The 16,314-nt window shown below is 33.3% G+C and overlaps 1 protein-coding gene across 1 annotated transcript in view; it reads left to right on the top strand.

Moving 5' to 3' along the window:
* LOC140443807 (glutathione S-transferase 1-like) overlaps positions 1-16,111 on the top strand; it is a 35,409-nt gene extending 19,298 nt beyond the window's left edge. The window contains exons 2-3 of the mRNA XM_072535264.1: positions 9,593-9,793; positions 15,761-16,111. Coding sequence (XP_072391365.1) covers positions 9,593-9,793; positions 15,761-16,069 — 510 coding nt within the window. The 3' untranslated portion in view covers positions 16,070-16,111. The remainder of the gene's footprint in view (positions 1-9,592; positions 9,794-15,760) is intronic.
* Positions 16,112-16,314: the final 203 nt, after the last annotated feature.

Here is a 16,314-nt window from a genome sequence, read left to right on the forward strand (position 1 = left end):
ACAAGATAAAACATGGTCTATCTATAGGCCAAAAGTCAGTTAATTCTCCGGTCTCCTAGAGTTCCTTACACTCAAGGGTCCTCCTGTCGGGGCTCTACCCCATTCTACAACTTACAGACTCTTCTGTATTTGCATGTTTCATGGACTTCGAAAGGGCATCCGATAAAGTACAGCATGTAAAATTAATGTAAATACTAAAAAACATCGGAATAGATGACAAGAATATTCGTGGCATTAAAAATTTATACTGGAATCAAACTGCTATCGTAAAAATTGGAGATAACTACACCGATAAAATCTCCATACAACGAGGAGTCAGACAAGGTTGCATTTTATCGCCAACATTGTTCAATGTTTACTCGGACCAGTTATTTAAAAAGGCACTCGAGTGACAACCGGGTCAAAACAAGCCTGGTCACTACTTCTAAAACTAGGAGGCAGTAACCCACCCGACCCCCCAGCCAATCTAGTAACACCTCAAAACAGACCTGTACTTAAAATCTACTTGTCTACTTGAATCAGAGTATTCCAATCCTTTCACCTCTAAAGAAATTACAGGAAAGCTCTTAATGAAATGAAAACCAATCAGGATTTCGACCAAACCGTAGCTGTACAGATCAAGTCCTAGCATTGACTAATTAAAAATAACTAAAAATATCTACTGTTTTCATTGATTTATCAGCAACGTACGATACCGTATGACAGGGTAATATATAAATGAATATGAACGATTCCATGCAAAAAGATCACTAATGTCATTAATGCTATGCAACAGATGTTTTCAAGTCATCATCGACGATAAGACAAATTTTAGGATGATAGTCTTTGAACCATTACTTTTTCTTTTCGAGCTCTTTCTCGATAAATATTCGATCTTTATAACATATATAATAATAAAAAAACGATCGGTATTCGCTCCGTGCGTGACTACGATACCTACGGCCTTCATCTGACAGTTTTGGACCTTCCAATTTCAGGTTAAACATATGTTAAATACATACGAAATTGCCAATTATTAATAATTAGTTTTTTAATTATATTTGTTCAGTTTGTGTACAAAATGAATATAGTATTAAGAACTGGATTTCTAAAAATTCATCATAACTGGCAATTGACGTTTGTCATGTAAAAGAGCATGTAATTAAAAACCATTATAGCACAGAATACACCACCCAATAATAGTAAAAGTTATGATATAAAAGCTAAAGTCATCAGGCACGCTGCAGTTAGCTTGAAGCCTTATGAAATATCATTTAAGGTATTAAATATAAGATAGGTCCAATATTGTTATATTTCGCCGCTATGCACGCTGGCATCGTTTCAAGGTACCCCTACCTTGAATACGCACGAAGCGAATAGTGTGTGAAATTTATTAGAATTATGTACAATAGAATATTTTTGATAATTTTAATATTTTGGATCACTGTATTTATCTCAATATTTTTAGGATACCTCTTTGATATACAACATGGCTACGAGCAAGCTGTGGTCGGTGGGAACATCGGCACTGGGAAAAGTTTGCGCACTTCTCCTAATTCTACTTCGATATCTTTAATTAATTACTATCTAGTCTATCGGATTTCTGATGCAATTTTCTTTATTCTCTTGTAGCGGTTTCCAGATTTCGCAGACATAATCTGCGAGTTGGCAGTTTGAACCATGTATTCATAACAATCATGATCTGTTCTTGGCAAAACTGAAGTGCTCTGTCGCCTCTTTTATTCTGTAGTCGTTCCGTAATTCATTCCATAGTAGATGTGTTTAGTTTTGCCTGTTCCCACTTTTGTAGATCTCTACAGAGCTGTTTATTCTCAGTATCGGGTTTATCGGTTGTTAAAACATAGACTTGTATATTATTTATGTTGATTAGGTTTCCTTGCAGTTGTAGAAGTAGCATACGATCTGAGTGATAGACCACATGTATAACGCTTTTTTCTATAGCTTTACTTATAATTCCAACACAGTAATAATACGTTTTCTGTAGGAACCTGTGTTTCCTACTATTACCTAAAAGGTATACTATAAAGTATACTATTTTTTGTTCAAACGTAGCAATTTTCAACCATAAATAGTACAATTCATACGCTATTTTTACTCGAAATTAACTGTGACAACTATGAGAGAAAAGTCGTCTAGATGTTAGAAATTAAAATAATTAAGTCGTCGGTGGGATTTGCGTCTCCCTGGTTACAGTTGTTTGCAATTATTAAAGACAGCTTATTGTTGTTGCAACCGCAAGCGCAAATTTAGTGCGAAAATGGAAAACCTAAACGTCCGAAAACCTAAATTGAGTCCGCGGCTAATGATGCAGTAGCTCGTTTGGGGCCCTCCAAGTCCGGAATAAAGTATCGGTTAGCGTACAAGTACTTCCAAGAGTGGTACGATACAAGGGATTTGCGATACAAATTTTAAACCCTCATGATTCGCCAACATCGGGAATGATTGCTGAAAGTTGTTCTTGACCATCAGTATCATCAACAATTACCAATGCTTATCAAGAGTCGGTAACATTTTTTCACGGTTTCAATTTTGAAAATGCCTCATTAACTAATTGTACTTTTAATATTACTATAAATAAAAATGATGTTTAATTGTTGTTAATGATATTTGTATTGTTGCTTTGTGACATGTTTCATATTGTTGCCATGACAACATTTTTCCCTCCGCCGTAAAGAAATGGGAAAAAAACTGCTGCCGGCGGAGACATCAAACTTTGACGGGATCAAGTTAGATAAGTAATGTCATCATTATTTGACGTTTGAAGAAAAAATAATTTTATGTATTGCAGAATAACTGATACTTAATTAATAATGACTGGCATTTCATCTTGAACCATTACCAGATAAGAATTATAAAATGTAAAGTGTGTTATTTAAATCAATTATATTCGCATTTTTCTTTTAAACAGATAACATTGTTTGCAAAAAAATGTGGATAAATTAATGTATCTTTTTATTGAAAATTTGCCCATTTATAGTCTTAAGTGATAAAACTTTTAAAATAAATGTAGGTACCTATAAAGTTTTAATTTTTATTTTCCGAATCAAACGCACACGCGCGTTTTAATTACCATTACACGTATGAGTATGTGTTTCACATCGCTTATTAGAGTTGCTAACAGTTACAGCACAATATATTTTATTATTCACAGTGATAAATACACAGATAAGTTTTTAAAGTTATCATACATTTGAACAATTCTATGTGCTCTTTGATTAAACAAACATGATTATTTTGAATGTATTCATCGATATAGAAAAATAATTATTTTCAGAAATCGTGATCCAAAACACAATAAATTATTATTTTTAAATGTATATAATGTCCCATTTTCATAATGGTATTTTAGAGGAGATATAATAAATACCCACCTCGAGCCTACTGAAGATCTAGAAATAAGTCAAACTCGTAGAAGTCACATTCGAACCATTAATATACTCGTAACTAATCTACTTTATATAATCTGTATTTGGAACATATATATGTACACATATTTTTGTATATGGCATTAAATTTCATCCAATATATTATGCAAAATTAACGTTGAAGGTTCCAAAAATATCAATTTTTCTTCATTTTTAGTTGCGAAAATAACTTTTGTAAAAATTATTTTTTTTGCAAAAGTCATTAAATTTTATCTCTTTTAATTCTAAATCGAATGAGACTTTCTGAAATCCGATCGGTGAATGCTTTTTTGAGAAGTTTAATTGTTTCTAAAAATTCTGAAAAATTCCCTTTCTATTAGCGAGATCTTTTCAGTTTGAAGCGAAAATTCGTGTTTTGCTAAGTACAAAAATCATCTGGCTCCCAAATAAATATTTTCAAAAGATTCCAAGACAGCTGAGCAACCATAAATAAAAAGTACTTTTGAATCGGCTTTCACAGATTCTGCTATTAAAGCTATAATTTCAAAGAATCGCAAAGACATTTTTTCTATCGCCATAAAACATTTGCAGGGAGTTTAAGCAAGAGATGACTACAAAGAATTCTTGGAGTTATTAGTGATTTTTCTAGGTGGAGTACCAAAGAAAGAGGTTCGTTTCTATCATCCTAGAGCCACACATATCGCGAAATTGATGTGTTAAGTCATATATGTGACAAAGATCTGGTTTAATTTGTAATTTAACAGTTTTCTTAGTCATCGTATAGCTAAAGGCCTGGATATAAACACCATTACCTATTGAAGTGCCATTTGATGATTTTCAGCTTATGCAACAGCTCCTTAACTACCTGCACCAAAGAATTGCCACTGTAATGATTCAAAAACTTCAGAAACACTTATGGTACCTCTTCGAACACCTCATCCCTATGAGTCTTTTTGATTCCATGATACTTCCACTCACCTTTCTACCCACCAAAATATACTACTGATATAAAATCTTCTGCATTTTTGGAGAGCAGAGGTCTGGAGTAATTTTTTACTGTAAACTCCAAACAATTCTTTAACATGCTTCTACCTCCTGATGACTTTTTGAAAGGAGATCGAATTCAGTGGAAAGATGATGAAAGTTTCAAGGTAGTCAAAAGATAGTGAAGAATTTTGTGACGACAAACGATAGGGCAGAAAGAGGAGTTGCACTAATTGAAGACCTCAACAAAAAACTCACTAATGGAAGAACAGCTATAATACCCCTTGCAAGTAGTTGCAGATCACTGAAAAATATTTCTGGGCTCTACAAAAACCAAAATCTTAAAAACAAATCAACATAAGAAGTAGGAGCTAATGAACTAATGAACTTTTCATTGTGTTAAAGATCATCGAAATTTGAAGGAAAAAAATTATGCAAATTTCTTTATTCTATAAAATATGATTTACAATAAATTCACCTCAAACGTGAAATAAATAAATATATCTCATATCTACCAATTATTTTATAATGGCAATATAGTTACTAACTTGAATAATGAATATACGAAATTTCCCAATGACTTGGGGGTCACCTATAAATATTCACCGATTTTCGTGAAATTTCGCACGTTTAAATTTTATGTATAGTGGAACACTTTTAAGGGGGTTAGAGGTTGAAATTTCAAAACTTAAATTTTTTCACATATTTTAAGGACCACCCTAATCGTATTACTTCTTCTTACTGAAAACTATTAAAAGACGCTAGGAATAACCTTTTACATCGACATGCATCTACAGTTGACCCTTGAAAACACTATCTTTTTTAGCCTTTAGGTAGAGAGAAGACGTTAAAATTAAATTAAAAAATTATATTTCATTTCAATTCCAATTCCGCCATTGTTTTACAAGTGTTTTAAGTTATTTCACTCCTTATCTGGGAATATTTCAAATGCCTCATATTTGTAGCTAAAACTCAAAATCTAAATTTCATGTTATATGTTTTGAAGATTTATCAATGAAAATTCCATAGCGACAGGTCAATGAAAGTGATAAATTTTATTGATCTCATGAGAATCGTAAAAAGTGGCAAAAATCGCGCAAAGTTTATTCATTTAACAGCTTTTTTTAAAGTTTACTTTAATTTTTGTCGATAGGACACTGATAGTCAATGGACGACCCATTTCTGTTGTATAACCATAATGGCACATTATATTGGCATTTGGCACATTATATTAAAAGCATTCGAAGATTGCTTGAAATTAAATTAAAACTTAAGTTTTAATTTTGAAGTCGTCTATATTATGGGATTTTTTAAACTTTTTTAACAACGAGTGGCAAACAAAACAGCTGTTGTCATTATCATTATCATCCTTTTGTTTCGAAACATTTGTCTAAGCTATTCGTTGCTCTTATATTCCTTCAAATATTTTCTTAGTAATTTAATATTAAAAGCTTCCAATTCTATTTTGGAACGATTTTTAGACGAACATAACTAATCCAAATTCATCTATATTTGTAACTAAATCACGTGCTTAAGTGAACGGTAGCATAGAAAACCAGTGATTCCAAAGTGAGTGTCAGCACACGCTGGCCATGGTTAGGCGCAAGTACAACTTCAAATGTGCGCTTTTGACGCATTTAGTCAAAAGCGCACGTTTTTTAGACTTTTATTTATTTTTAATAAGACTCATTTGCATGTATACCATGTTTCATATGCTTCGAATAAAATTTATATGGTTGGAAGCATGCCTTAGCCTAGTGCCCGTTAAGAGCTAGTCATGGGAACTAGCTATAATAGTCTAGAGCACCGGTAGGCAAGCTTTTTTGTATAAGGTCCATTTACTCCCGTTTGAATGTAATGGGTACAAAATTAACCCTCCTTCCCACGGGTGGGGTCCATCAGGACAGCTATAAATCAAATTGCTTAATTTTTTCAATTTTTTTTTTGTATTTTTTTCCTACACTCGGTGTACCTTTTAATGGCAATGAATAGTACACTTTAGCATAATTTGGTGAAATTGTATGAATTCCTTCAATTGCTACCTGTAAGAGTGTCCTGACAGACCCCACCCGTGAGTGGGCGTTTCTTGTTTTTGTGCTATTGCTTGGCTAACATTGCAGCTATAAATGCATTTATTATATACTGATTCAATAATACGAATGCATAATTTCGGTCTTCTCGTCAATTGTTTCTGAAGTCTTTAGTAATTGCGGTAGTCCAGAAAAAAATGAAAATACGAGCACCAAATATGCGTATACCGAGAACAACACGGTTACTTGCTGCAACATTTTCTGGAATTGAGCAAACGACGAGGGATGACCCAGCCCCAGGGATGTGTAAGTATTGTAAAAAAAGAAAAACTAGACATTTTTGCCAATTGTGTAAAAACTGCTTTTGTATGGAACATATATAAGCGTGTTGTGCTGATTGTGTAGAAACAAAATTAACATTATTTAACCCCCTCTTGTATTACTGTAAGTATATAGAGTAATAATGTTGTCTTTTTTATATTTTTCTTTTGTATTTTGCCGTTCATAATTTTTTTAATAAACTCTTGTAAACAAATAATGGTGTTAGTTATTTTGCACTAAACTATATCAATACATATTGATACACATATTATATGTACATTTAGGTAGTACAACGTTGTATCAGTAAGTTTCCTTAAAAATATTAAGAAAAAATTTTTTTTAATGAGAAATAGGATGTTTAAAATTTGGTCCTGATAGACCCCACCCATGGATTTGTGTCACAAGAAAGTCACCCGTGGAAAGGAGGGTTAAGTAAGATTTGCAAAGGTAATGCGATTATTGAGGTTGTACTTGAAAGTTTTTTAATGTCTGCTTCCCTTTGAGACGTAGAAACGCGCAATATCGTATCCAAATGTTTATCGGTCAATCGAGAGCAATTCTTGTCTTTTTGATATTTAAGGACTGAAAAAGTCTGTTCACAAAGATATGTAATATAAAACATTGTAATCATTTACTGAGCAAACTTTTTTTAATTCCCTAAAGAAACCCACACCTTTGTAGTAGTGTACCAAGCTAGCGCTTTGCAAATCTACCATGTTCATTTGTACTAGCAGATATACTGAGAGACTTTAAAATCTTTTTTGTTCTCTGGACATAATTTTTAGCCGATTGCTAACACACAATATTTTACGAGTTCACTCTCTGACCCGAATCTGCTAACCCGAAATTAACACTAACACTTGATTTATTGTTGTCTATCACAACATTGACGTTTTTTTTTTATTTTTATAGTGATGGTTTCAAACAAAAAAATTTATATTTTTGTTATTTTTTTTTCAATACAGCCTTTAGATTTAACTTTATGATCAGTATCCTAATGTCGCTTCGGGTTATATTCCTTTACAACACAAATATTCTTTGGCAAATTATATAACGGTTTTCCATTAAACTTAAAAAAAAAGTGAGTCGGTCCATGCTTCATTAAAAATCATATTTTCTTCAACAAGCTTCTTTTTTTAAGTCATGCTTAGCCTGTTATTCTAAAGAAAAAAAATGAAGACATAACTTCAAGTACTATCCTAGGCTCCACAAAAGAGTAAAATAATTAAATTATATAATCTATATATATATATTCCTCATACCGTGTCGGTGTCGTTGTGAGGATCAAAACAAAGACTGTCAAATAAATAATTTGTGTTAAAGATAGTTCAAACACTCCTGACCATGGAGCTGCGCGAAGGCGGAGTCAAATTCACGTAAAGGCAGAAAGGTTCTATTGTAAGTGGAATTATACAGTGCATAGTACAATGCGCTTTGCATGGAAGTGGGGACTAAACCAAATTTCGTCTACTGCGCCGTGGTCAGGAGTGCTTGCACTATCTCTACCTGTGCCACTACTGACGACAAAGTGAGCGAGCAGAAAAGAGGAAGCGAAGAGGTAGTGGTGACTGAGATAGGAAACACAACGCGCGTGCGTTGGGTATTATAATAAACAGTGCAACATCGCGCGTGAGCTTTGACTACCTCGCGCTCATAAGGCACATTCTCAAACAAAATAGCGACAAATCGCGTCACAATCTAAAGGCAAGTTTTCACGCTACGTCTTATTGTACGTTTTGTTGGATAGGACAAATCTTATACAATAAAATGTGGCATGTAAGCAGCACAACGTACGTCTTGTCGAATCGAAATGAAATCCAAGGTCAGATCGTAGAAATGATGGGAGAAGCATAGTTTTCCGAGAACTGATAGGATAAAACGTTACGTGAAAATAAATGTTCAGACAAGTCGTCCGATCTTGACTTATTTGACGACTAGTTTCACTGCAGTTCGCTTCATTTTTCTTAAAAAAACCTAATAATGTCAGATTTGCGGCAATGCATCCACGATTTTCTCGGGGAATTTATTGAATTGTATAAAAGTTTTTAAGTAGTTCTGTTTAAAATCAAGTAGATTGCATTACAGGTTTCAGGAATTATTTGGCTTAACGCTGGTTTGGATATTATGGTTGTGAACTCTAAGTCCTTGACGCTGCGTCTTGTTGTAAGATATCTGAGAGTTGCTGTGACCTTTTCTTATGAGGTGTCTTATTTCAGTATGTATGGTGTTACCAACTCTAGCAATTGACAATAGGCTGACATTCGCAAATAATTGCGCCAGTCATCTGGTTCGCCTCTCAGTTCTCTTAGTAACGAGACGTGGGAATACTGGCTTCTTTTTAGAAGCCCACTCTCCTGACCATCTTGTCTTTTCCCTCCTCATCCCCTTTTTCCTCAGTCATAGTATCGTTATGGTTGAAAAAATAAACTGTTTCATCCATAATAAAAAAAAATCACTAAACAAACTTCACACAACTCAAGACTCTGAATTAGAAATGAGGTAGAAAATGGAAGGAAAAACGTAGTGTGTATGCACTGGAAAAAACGTACATTTTGTCGTACGTTTTATATGACCCACAAAACGTACAATAAGACGTAGTGTGAAAACGGGCCTTTACAGTTCTGCTAGAACGGGATCGATTAAACTGAATCTCCGGATTTCGCCTATACAAAATCATGAAACAAAAAAGTGTTTGTTTAAAAACCCCTGGTCTAGAGTAACAGATCAAAAAAATTTTAAAATATCAATAAGTTATTTAAAGATAAAGCTTAAAGTACGTTTATTTGGAAAAAAGGAATAAATATTGTTTGATGATATAAATATTTTTTATATAAATTTTGTCCAAAAACAGCAGTTAAATAAAAAAAGAAATTAATTTATGTTACTTTTTAGTCTAATCCACAACATACCGTGCCACTTTTAGATGACGACGGATTCATCTTAGCTGATAGTCATGCTATTATGCAGTACCTGATCGAAACATACGCTAAAAATTCGTCTTTACTTCCAAACGATATAAAATCGAGAGCTACTCTTAACCATAGACTACATTTTGACACTGGCTTTCTCTTCGCAAGGGGACTAGCAATTACAGTAAGTAAAACACATTTTTTAAAAATATGCTAAATATATATGTCTTTATAAAACACCTATTTATTTGTCCTGTAAAGTTTCATAACCTAGAAAGTAATAACACAAATGCATTAAAATTAGAAATAATTTTTAATGAAACATATTGACTAAAACAGCATAAGTTAATTTATATTTTTGAATTGCCAATAAACGCTTTAATTTCTAAGTTTATTAGCGGTATAATTATTTTTATGTGGTTCGTCTATTGAGTAAAGGGCTTGTTGCACGTATAAGTAAAGTCGTCTTTTAAATTGTGAAGAACTTAGATTGAAATTCTTATTTCTAGAAAGCCATTTATTCATGATACCCATTCCAGAATTTCTGGAATGGGTATTATTCCGGAAATTCTAACTGTATTTTGCTGTATTTTAGTATTGTAATGATTTCTGGAATGGGTATTATTCCGGAAATTCGAGCTGTATTTTAGTATTGTAATGAAATGATATTTTATGGTACTTTATTATTTTTTAAGTCCTGCCTATACATAATTTCTTTAATTTGTGAGTTATTCGTGATTTTTTGAGCCAAACATTAATATCAACAACAATTAGGTAAAATTTTATTAGATTGGCATCAAAATATTAAATCAAAAATAATTTTTCGAAAAAAAAAATATAATAATCTGAACTGATCCTTAATTTGTTAATATTGTGCGGTGTTTGCATACTGTTCTCTGGTCACAAATGACCAATTATCAGGTATTTTCTGACCTAACTTAATATACAGCAAATACTGAAATCTAAGGGCCTGCCCTATGGCTTGCTCTTATTTTATCTATCAACTAATGCACTACAACTAACATGCAATAACTTCACAGCACTATACTCTGCTTTTTACACTAAACTGTTACACATTTACACTAACTCAGATGGTTTTGTCCTTATGAGTCTTCTCTTTAGTTCAGTGTTGTCAAGAAGCTGGATTGCCTCGACATTCACATGACTATGCAGCCTCTGCTCGTGACTTGCTGCTGTTCTCTTGATTATTTCGATCACAGTTTCCATACCCAGGGCCTGGTGGAGGTTGCTGTTACGGATATACCAAGGAGTATCAACAATGTTTCTCAGTACTTTGTTTTAAAATCTCTGGATAATATTTAGATTACTAGCTTTGGTACAGCCCCAGATTTGGCGCCCATATACCCATACTGGCCTCAGTACTTGCTTGTAGATGGATAATTTCTTATGAATTGATAATGTTGAATTTGTTCCAATCAGAAAATACAATTTCTTATATCTAATATCAAGCTCCCCTCTTGTCTTTTTGACATGGACTTTCCAGCGCAGCTTCACGTCTAGGGTGATGCCCAAGTATTTTGCTGATGTTGCATAAGGAACTTCGGTATCATTTATTCTAACTGCGAAATTTTCTATTTTTTTATTTGTAAAGTTAATGTGTGCAGATTTAGTCTTATTTAATTTGATTCGCCATTTTCTGGTCCAGTTATGTATTTTATTTACTGATAGTTGCAACTTATCAGTCGCTTCTTCATTGGTGTCTCCTATCGCTTGTATGGCTGTATCACCCGCGAAGGTGGCAATAGTGTTTTGTTCCAGCTGTGGAATGCCACACGTATACAATAAGTACAGGACCGGACCTAAGACACTCCCTTGTGGCACACCAGCTTTGATCTACCTTAAATTGGCGTACAGTTCTTCTTGTTTTACTCTGAAATATCTATTCGCAATGTATGATTTCAAGATTTCTGAGTACTGTTTAGGCATGAACGTTCTTAGTTTATAGTTTAAATCCTCATGCCAGACTTTATCAAACGTCTGTGCTACGTCCAAGAAGATTGTAGAGCAGACTTTCTTCTCTTCTAATGGTTTTTCTATTATATTCGTTATTCTGTGAACTTGATCTATAGTGGAATGTTGATTTCTGAAACCAAATTGATGATTTGGTATAAGATTTTTTCTTTCCATTATTGGTTTTAATCTTTTCAATAAAAGTTTTTCAAATAGTTTTGACATCACCGGAAAGAGTGATATTGGTCGATAGGATGTCATTTCATTAGGAAATTTACCTGGTTTTAGCGATCATAATGACTTCGGCTACTTTCCAGAGTCTGGAAACATATCTCAATCTAGAAGCAGCATTTATTAGATATGTCAGCTTAACTATGGATTTCTTGGTAGATTTTTTAATAGTTTTCCTGTTATGAGGTCATATCCTGGAGCTTTCTTAGTATTTATATTCTGTTTTATCTCTGAAGATACTTCTCTAAATCATGTCAACGTTATTCTTTCTTCAGTTTAAAGTGGTTCTTCCCATCTCAGTTCTTCACCATCATTGTCGTCGTCTGAACGTGCTTTCTAAATGATCTGCAAATCGTTCTGCTTTCTGTTCGTTACTTCTAACTCAGTTGCCGTTTTTCAACTTAATAGTAGGAGAATGAATAATTGGTCTTTTCATTCTTTTTGTTGCCTTCCATAAAGAATAATCTGTGTTCTGGTCAGCTGTTAAATTACTTAAAAAAGAATTTGTTGAATTTTTTATATTCTGTGTCGCCCTTTTTAGTTTTTGTGTAGCATTATTTAGACTACTTTTGTCTCGTGGAGCTCTGTATTGCTGCCATTTTTTCTACTATGAGTTCTCTGATTTCTTTTGGATAGTTGTTCCCTTTTGTTCTAGAAGTTATTGTGTGAGTGTCAATTATAAAATTGCAAAATTTAAATTGCAAATTGGATAACAGTTATAATGGATAATAGAAAAGTTAATTGACAGAAAGTAGGGTGGAGACACAGGTGGAGACTAATATAAAGTTTGCACAGAGGACATAGGACGTAAGCCTATGATGGAATTAGCTTTTCTGTCAGTATAGAACAGAATATTTAGTCTACCGGACAGAGAGAGAGAGAAAGCAATATCTATTCTACCGGAAAGAAAGAGAAAGAAAAGAAAGACAGAGGGTGCGTTTGATACTAAACTTATAACCAAGTTTAGTATCAAAATCACAGCCAATTAGGTAGAATATTGTGTATTCTTATTATTATTTTACACATCAACAATTTTACTAATTAGGTATTTTGATTTATCATCCAATATTATTAAATTAGGGATCAGTCCAGATTATTATGTACTTTGTTTTTTTCGAAAAATACTTGTTGATGTTTTCATGATCAACCTAATAAACTGTCACCTAATTGTTGTTGCAATTAATGTTTGGCTTAAAGAATAACGAATACTTCATAAATTAAACTTATATGTAATGCTTAAAAAATAATAAAGTACAATAAAATAACATTTTATTATAATACTAAAATACAGGTGATTTGTCCTTTTAACTGAAAACTCATTCCAAGTTTCGACCAATCCTGTACACAAAAATTAAATATTAAATGAAATCTTCCTCTAAGGGTGCCTGTCCGTTGCGAACGTTTGCGATCATTCTGGCTATGCTGACTTTGTTGGTTGTTATACGGAATAGCTGTGTTGAGGTCTTCCTATACCATGTTCTCAGGTTAGCCAGGATATTCTTCTTCGTCCTGGCGCCCTTTTTCCTTCAATTTTACCTTGCAAAATGCATTGGAGTAGCTTATATCTGCCTTGATTTCTCATTATATGTCCCAATACTGCAGCTTGCCGCCCTTTACGATGTTGACCAAATCCGCAGGTGCGTTCATCCTCCGTAGTGCTTCTTCATTGATGACTTTGTGTGTCCATGGGTTCTTCAGCATCCTTTTGTATAACCATAGCTCAAAAGGCTGAAGTTTTGATAGAGTTTCCGTCTTCAATGTTCACGTTTCTACTTTGTATAGAAGCACTGAGTACACGTAACATTTAAGGAGTCTTATTTTTGTTTCTAGGATGAGGTCATGACTCTTGAACACAAAGATCATAGTCAAGAATGCACTTTTTGTCTTTCCGATGTTACATTTAATCTCTAAGGTATTGTCCCACGACTCATAAAAGTTCCCAAGTAGTTGTACTGTGAGACACGTTCAATTCTCATTTGGTTCACATACAGATTTGCTCCTGTTATGTTTTCCTTGCTGATGATCATTAGCTTGGTTTTAATGGTGTTTATATCCAGTTCATATTTTCTACTTGTTTCCGTTTTTTGATCATTAAGTCTTGCAGAGCTTTGATGGTATTGGAAAATACTATTGTATCATCTGCATACCCCAAGTTATTGAACTTAACTCCATTTATTCAGATGCCTTCATCAATATCTTTTAGAGCCTCTTTAAAAATGAGCTCCGGGTACAGATTGAATATCAGTGGTGAAATTATGCACCCCTGTCTCACTTTCCTTAAGATTTTGACCTGATCTGTATATTCTCTATCTATTCAGAGCACCGCTGATTGATTCCAATGCAGGTTAGCTCTTATTTTTAGGTCTCTTCCGTCAATCCCTGTCCTCTTCAGCACTTCCATCATTTGTTCATGCCTGACTCTATCGAAAGTCTTTTTGTAGTCAATCGGGCATGCAAAAACATCACAGCTGACATCTCTGTATTTCTGAAACAATACCTGCACGCTAAAGCTTCCCTCGTATCAACGGCGTTCACAAATCCAAACTGATTGGGCGCAATTTATTCCTCTGATTTCCGGTAAATTCTTTTGTGGATGACTTTTAAAAACAGCTTTAGCAGATGGCTTATTAGGCTTATGTTCCTATAGTCTTCACAAACTTTTGCTCTTGGTTTTTTGAGCAATCGTACGAACTCCGATTTGAGCTACTCTACTGGTATTTTTCCTGCCTTGTATATTTCATTAAATATTTCAGTTATTTTTATTTGTTCTGCATCTAATAACTTCAGCAGTTCTGCAAGAATTTTATCAAGTCCCGGTGCCTTCCATTCTTCATTTGTCTGACGACTGCCGTTATTTCTTTTGGTAGGATTTCAGGACCTGAATTTTCTTTAATGGTGAGTTCTTGTATTATTCTAAGTTCAGAACTTTACAGCTATTTCCTTTACCTTTCGATGGACAATGAAGTTATCATATCGACTCTGATACTCCTCTATTTCTTGACATTGTTCTGTTTTTTGTTTCTCATTGGCTTCTCTTATCTTCCTTCTGACGATGGTATGTATTCTCCTATATTTTTGTAGATTTTCTTGGTTTTTTTTCTCTTATCCATAAGTTTAAGTATTTTATCGATTTCCGTTTCTCTGTATCTTTCTTTAGGTGTCGTTCTTTTATTTCTCTCACGGTTTCTTTTATGATGGTCAGACTTTCCTTTATAGTTTCTGCATTTCTGCATTTAAGCACCTTTGTATTGAGGTTTTCACTCACCTTCAGTCGAATATTGGGATCTTTCAGTTTTCTAACATCATACTTCTTCATCGACTTACTTGTAATCTTTTTCATTCTGACTTTGAAATTACCTACAATTGGTACAAGATCAGAATTTATGTTTGCCTCCGGGTATGTTTTGACAGATGTACAGGTGTTCCTATACCTTTTATTTACTAGCATGTAATCAATCTGATTTCTTACAATCCTTCTCACACAATCCTGTGAAGATTTGCAGGTATACAATTCCCTTGGATGTAGCTTAAATGAAATCGTTAATAATGTTGGACAGTAGACTATATTAAAAATCGTTTGAATATTTTTTGATATCAAATCTCTACAATTCTACAGGCTGTTAATATTGCTACGAAATTAATAAAAAAAAACGTAATTTTCTTTTAAACTAAGTCTAAACTAAGTAAACTAAGTGTATATATAATTTATCTCTCGAGGTCCAAAAAGCCCATGGCTTAGTCTACTATTATTTCCTGTTATTAGTCTACTGTTCCTCTCGTTAGTATTCTTTTGAATAGTATTACATTTGGCATCCTTTCGATATGCTCCAGTCATCTCAGTCATTGCTATATATTGATTTTATTCGTCTACAAATTCAAATTCGATGCTATTTAGTTTAATATCTAGAATTAATTATTCTCCTAATGTTAAATATAATTTTTTTTGCAGAAATTAATAATATTTGAATCATTTAAAGAAGTGCCCGAAAAATATATATCTGCATTAGATGAAGCCTTTGGTATAGTAGAAAAATTTCTAGCTCAAAACAAATGGGTAGCTGGAGACCAAATGACCATCGCTGATCTTAGCTGTGTTACCAATATTACAACTTTTTCACACTTTGTTCCAATAACAGATGAGAAGTATCCAAAAATATCAGCATGGATCAAAAAGTTTGAGGATTTGCCCTATTTTAAAGAAATTAACGAAGGAGTTAATGATTATATTAAAGTTATTGAAGGAGCTAGGAATAAGTGATTAATATAATTTTAATTAATAAACTATTGTAAACCTTAATAATGTTTATTATTTTTTTGTTCTTATGCTCCTTTTAGAGTAACATTATGATCTGTTAAATGGTGGAACAATGAGTAGCTTATAATTTATTTCTATCCTAATTTAACTAAAAAATCAAAATGTTACTCAGCTTTATTCATTAGTTCCCATTAGGCATCGTATTAGACTACAAGCCCATGAGACATTTTGAATGGGTCATATAATGC

The sequence above is a fragment of the Diabrotica undecimpunctata genome, chromosome 6 (genome assembly GCF_040954645.1).
Source record: "Diabrotica undecimpunctata isolate CICGRU chromosome 6, icDiaUnde3, whole genome shotgun sequence".
Classification (NCBI taxonomy): domain Eukaryota; kingdom Metazoa; phylum Arthropoda; class Insecta; order Coleoptera; family Chrysomelidae; genus Diabrotica; species Diabrotica undecimpunctata.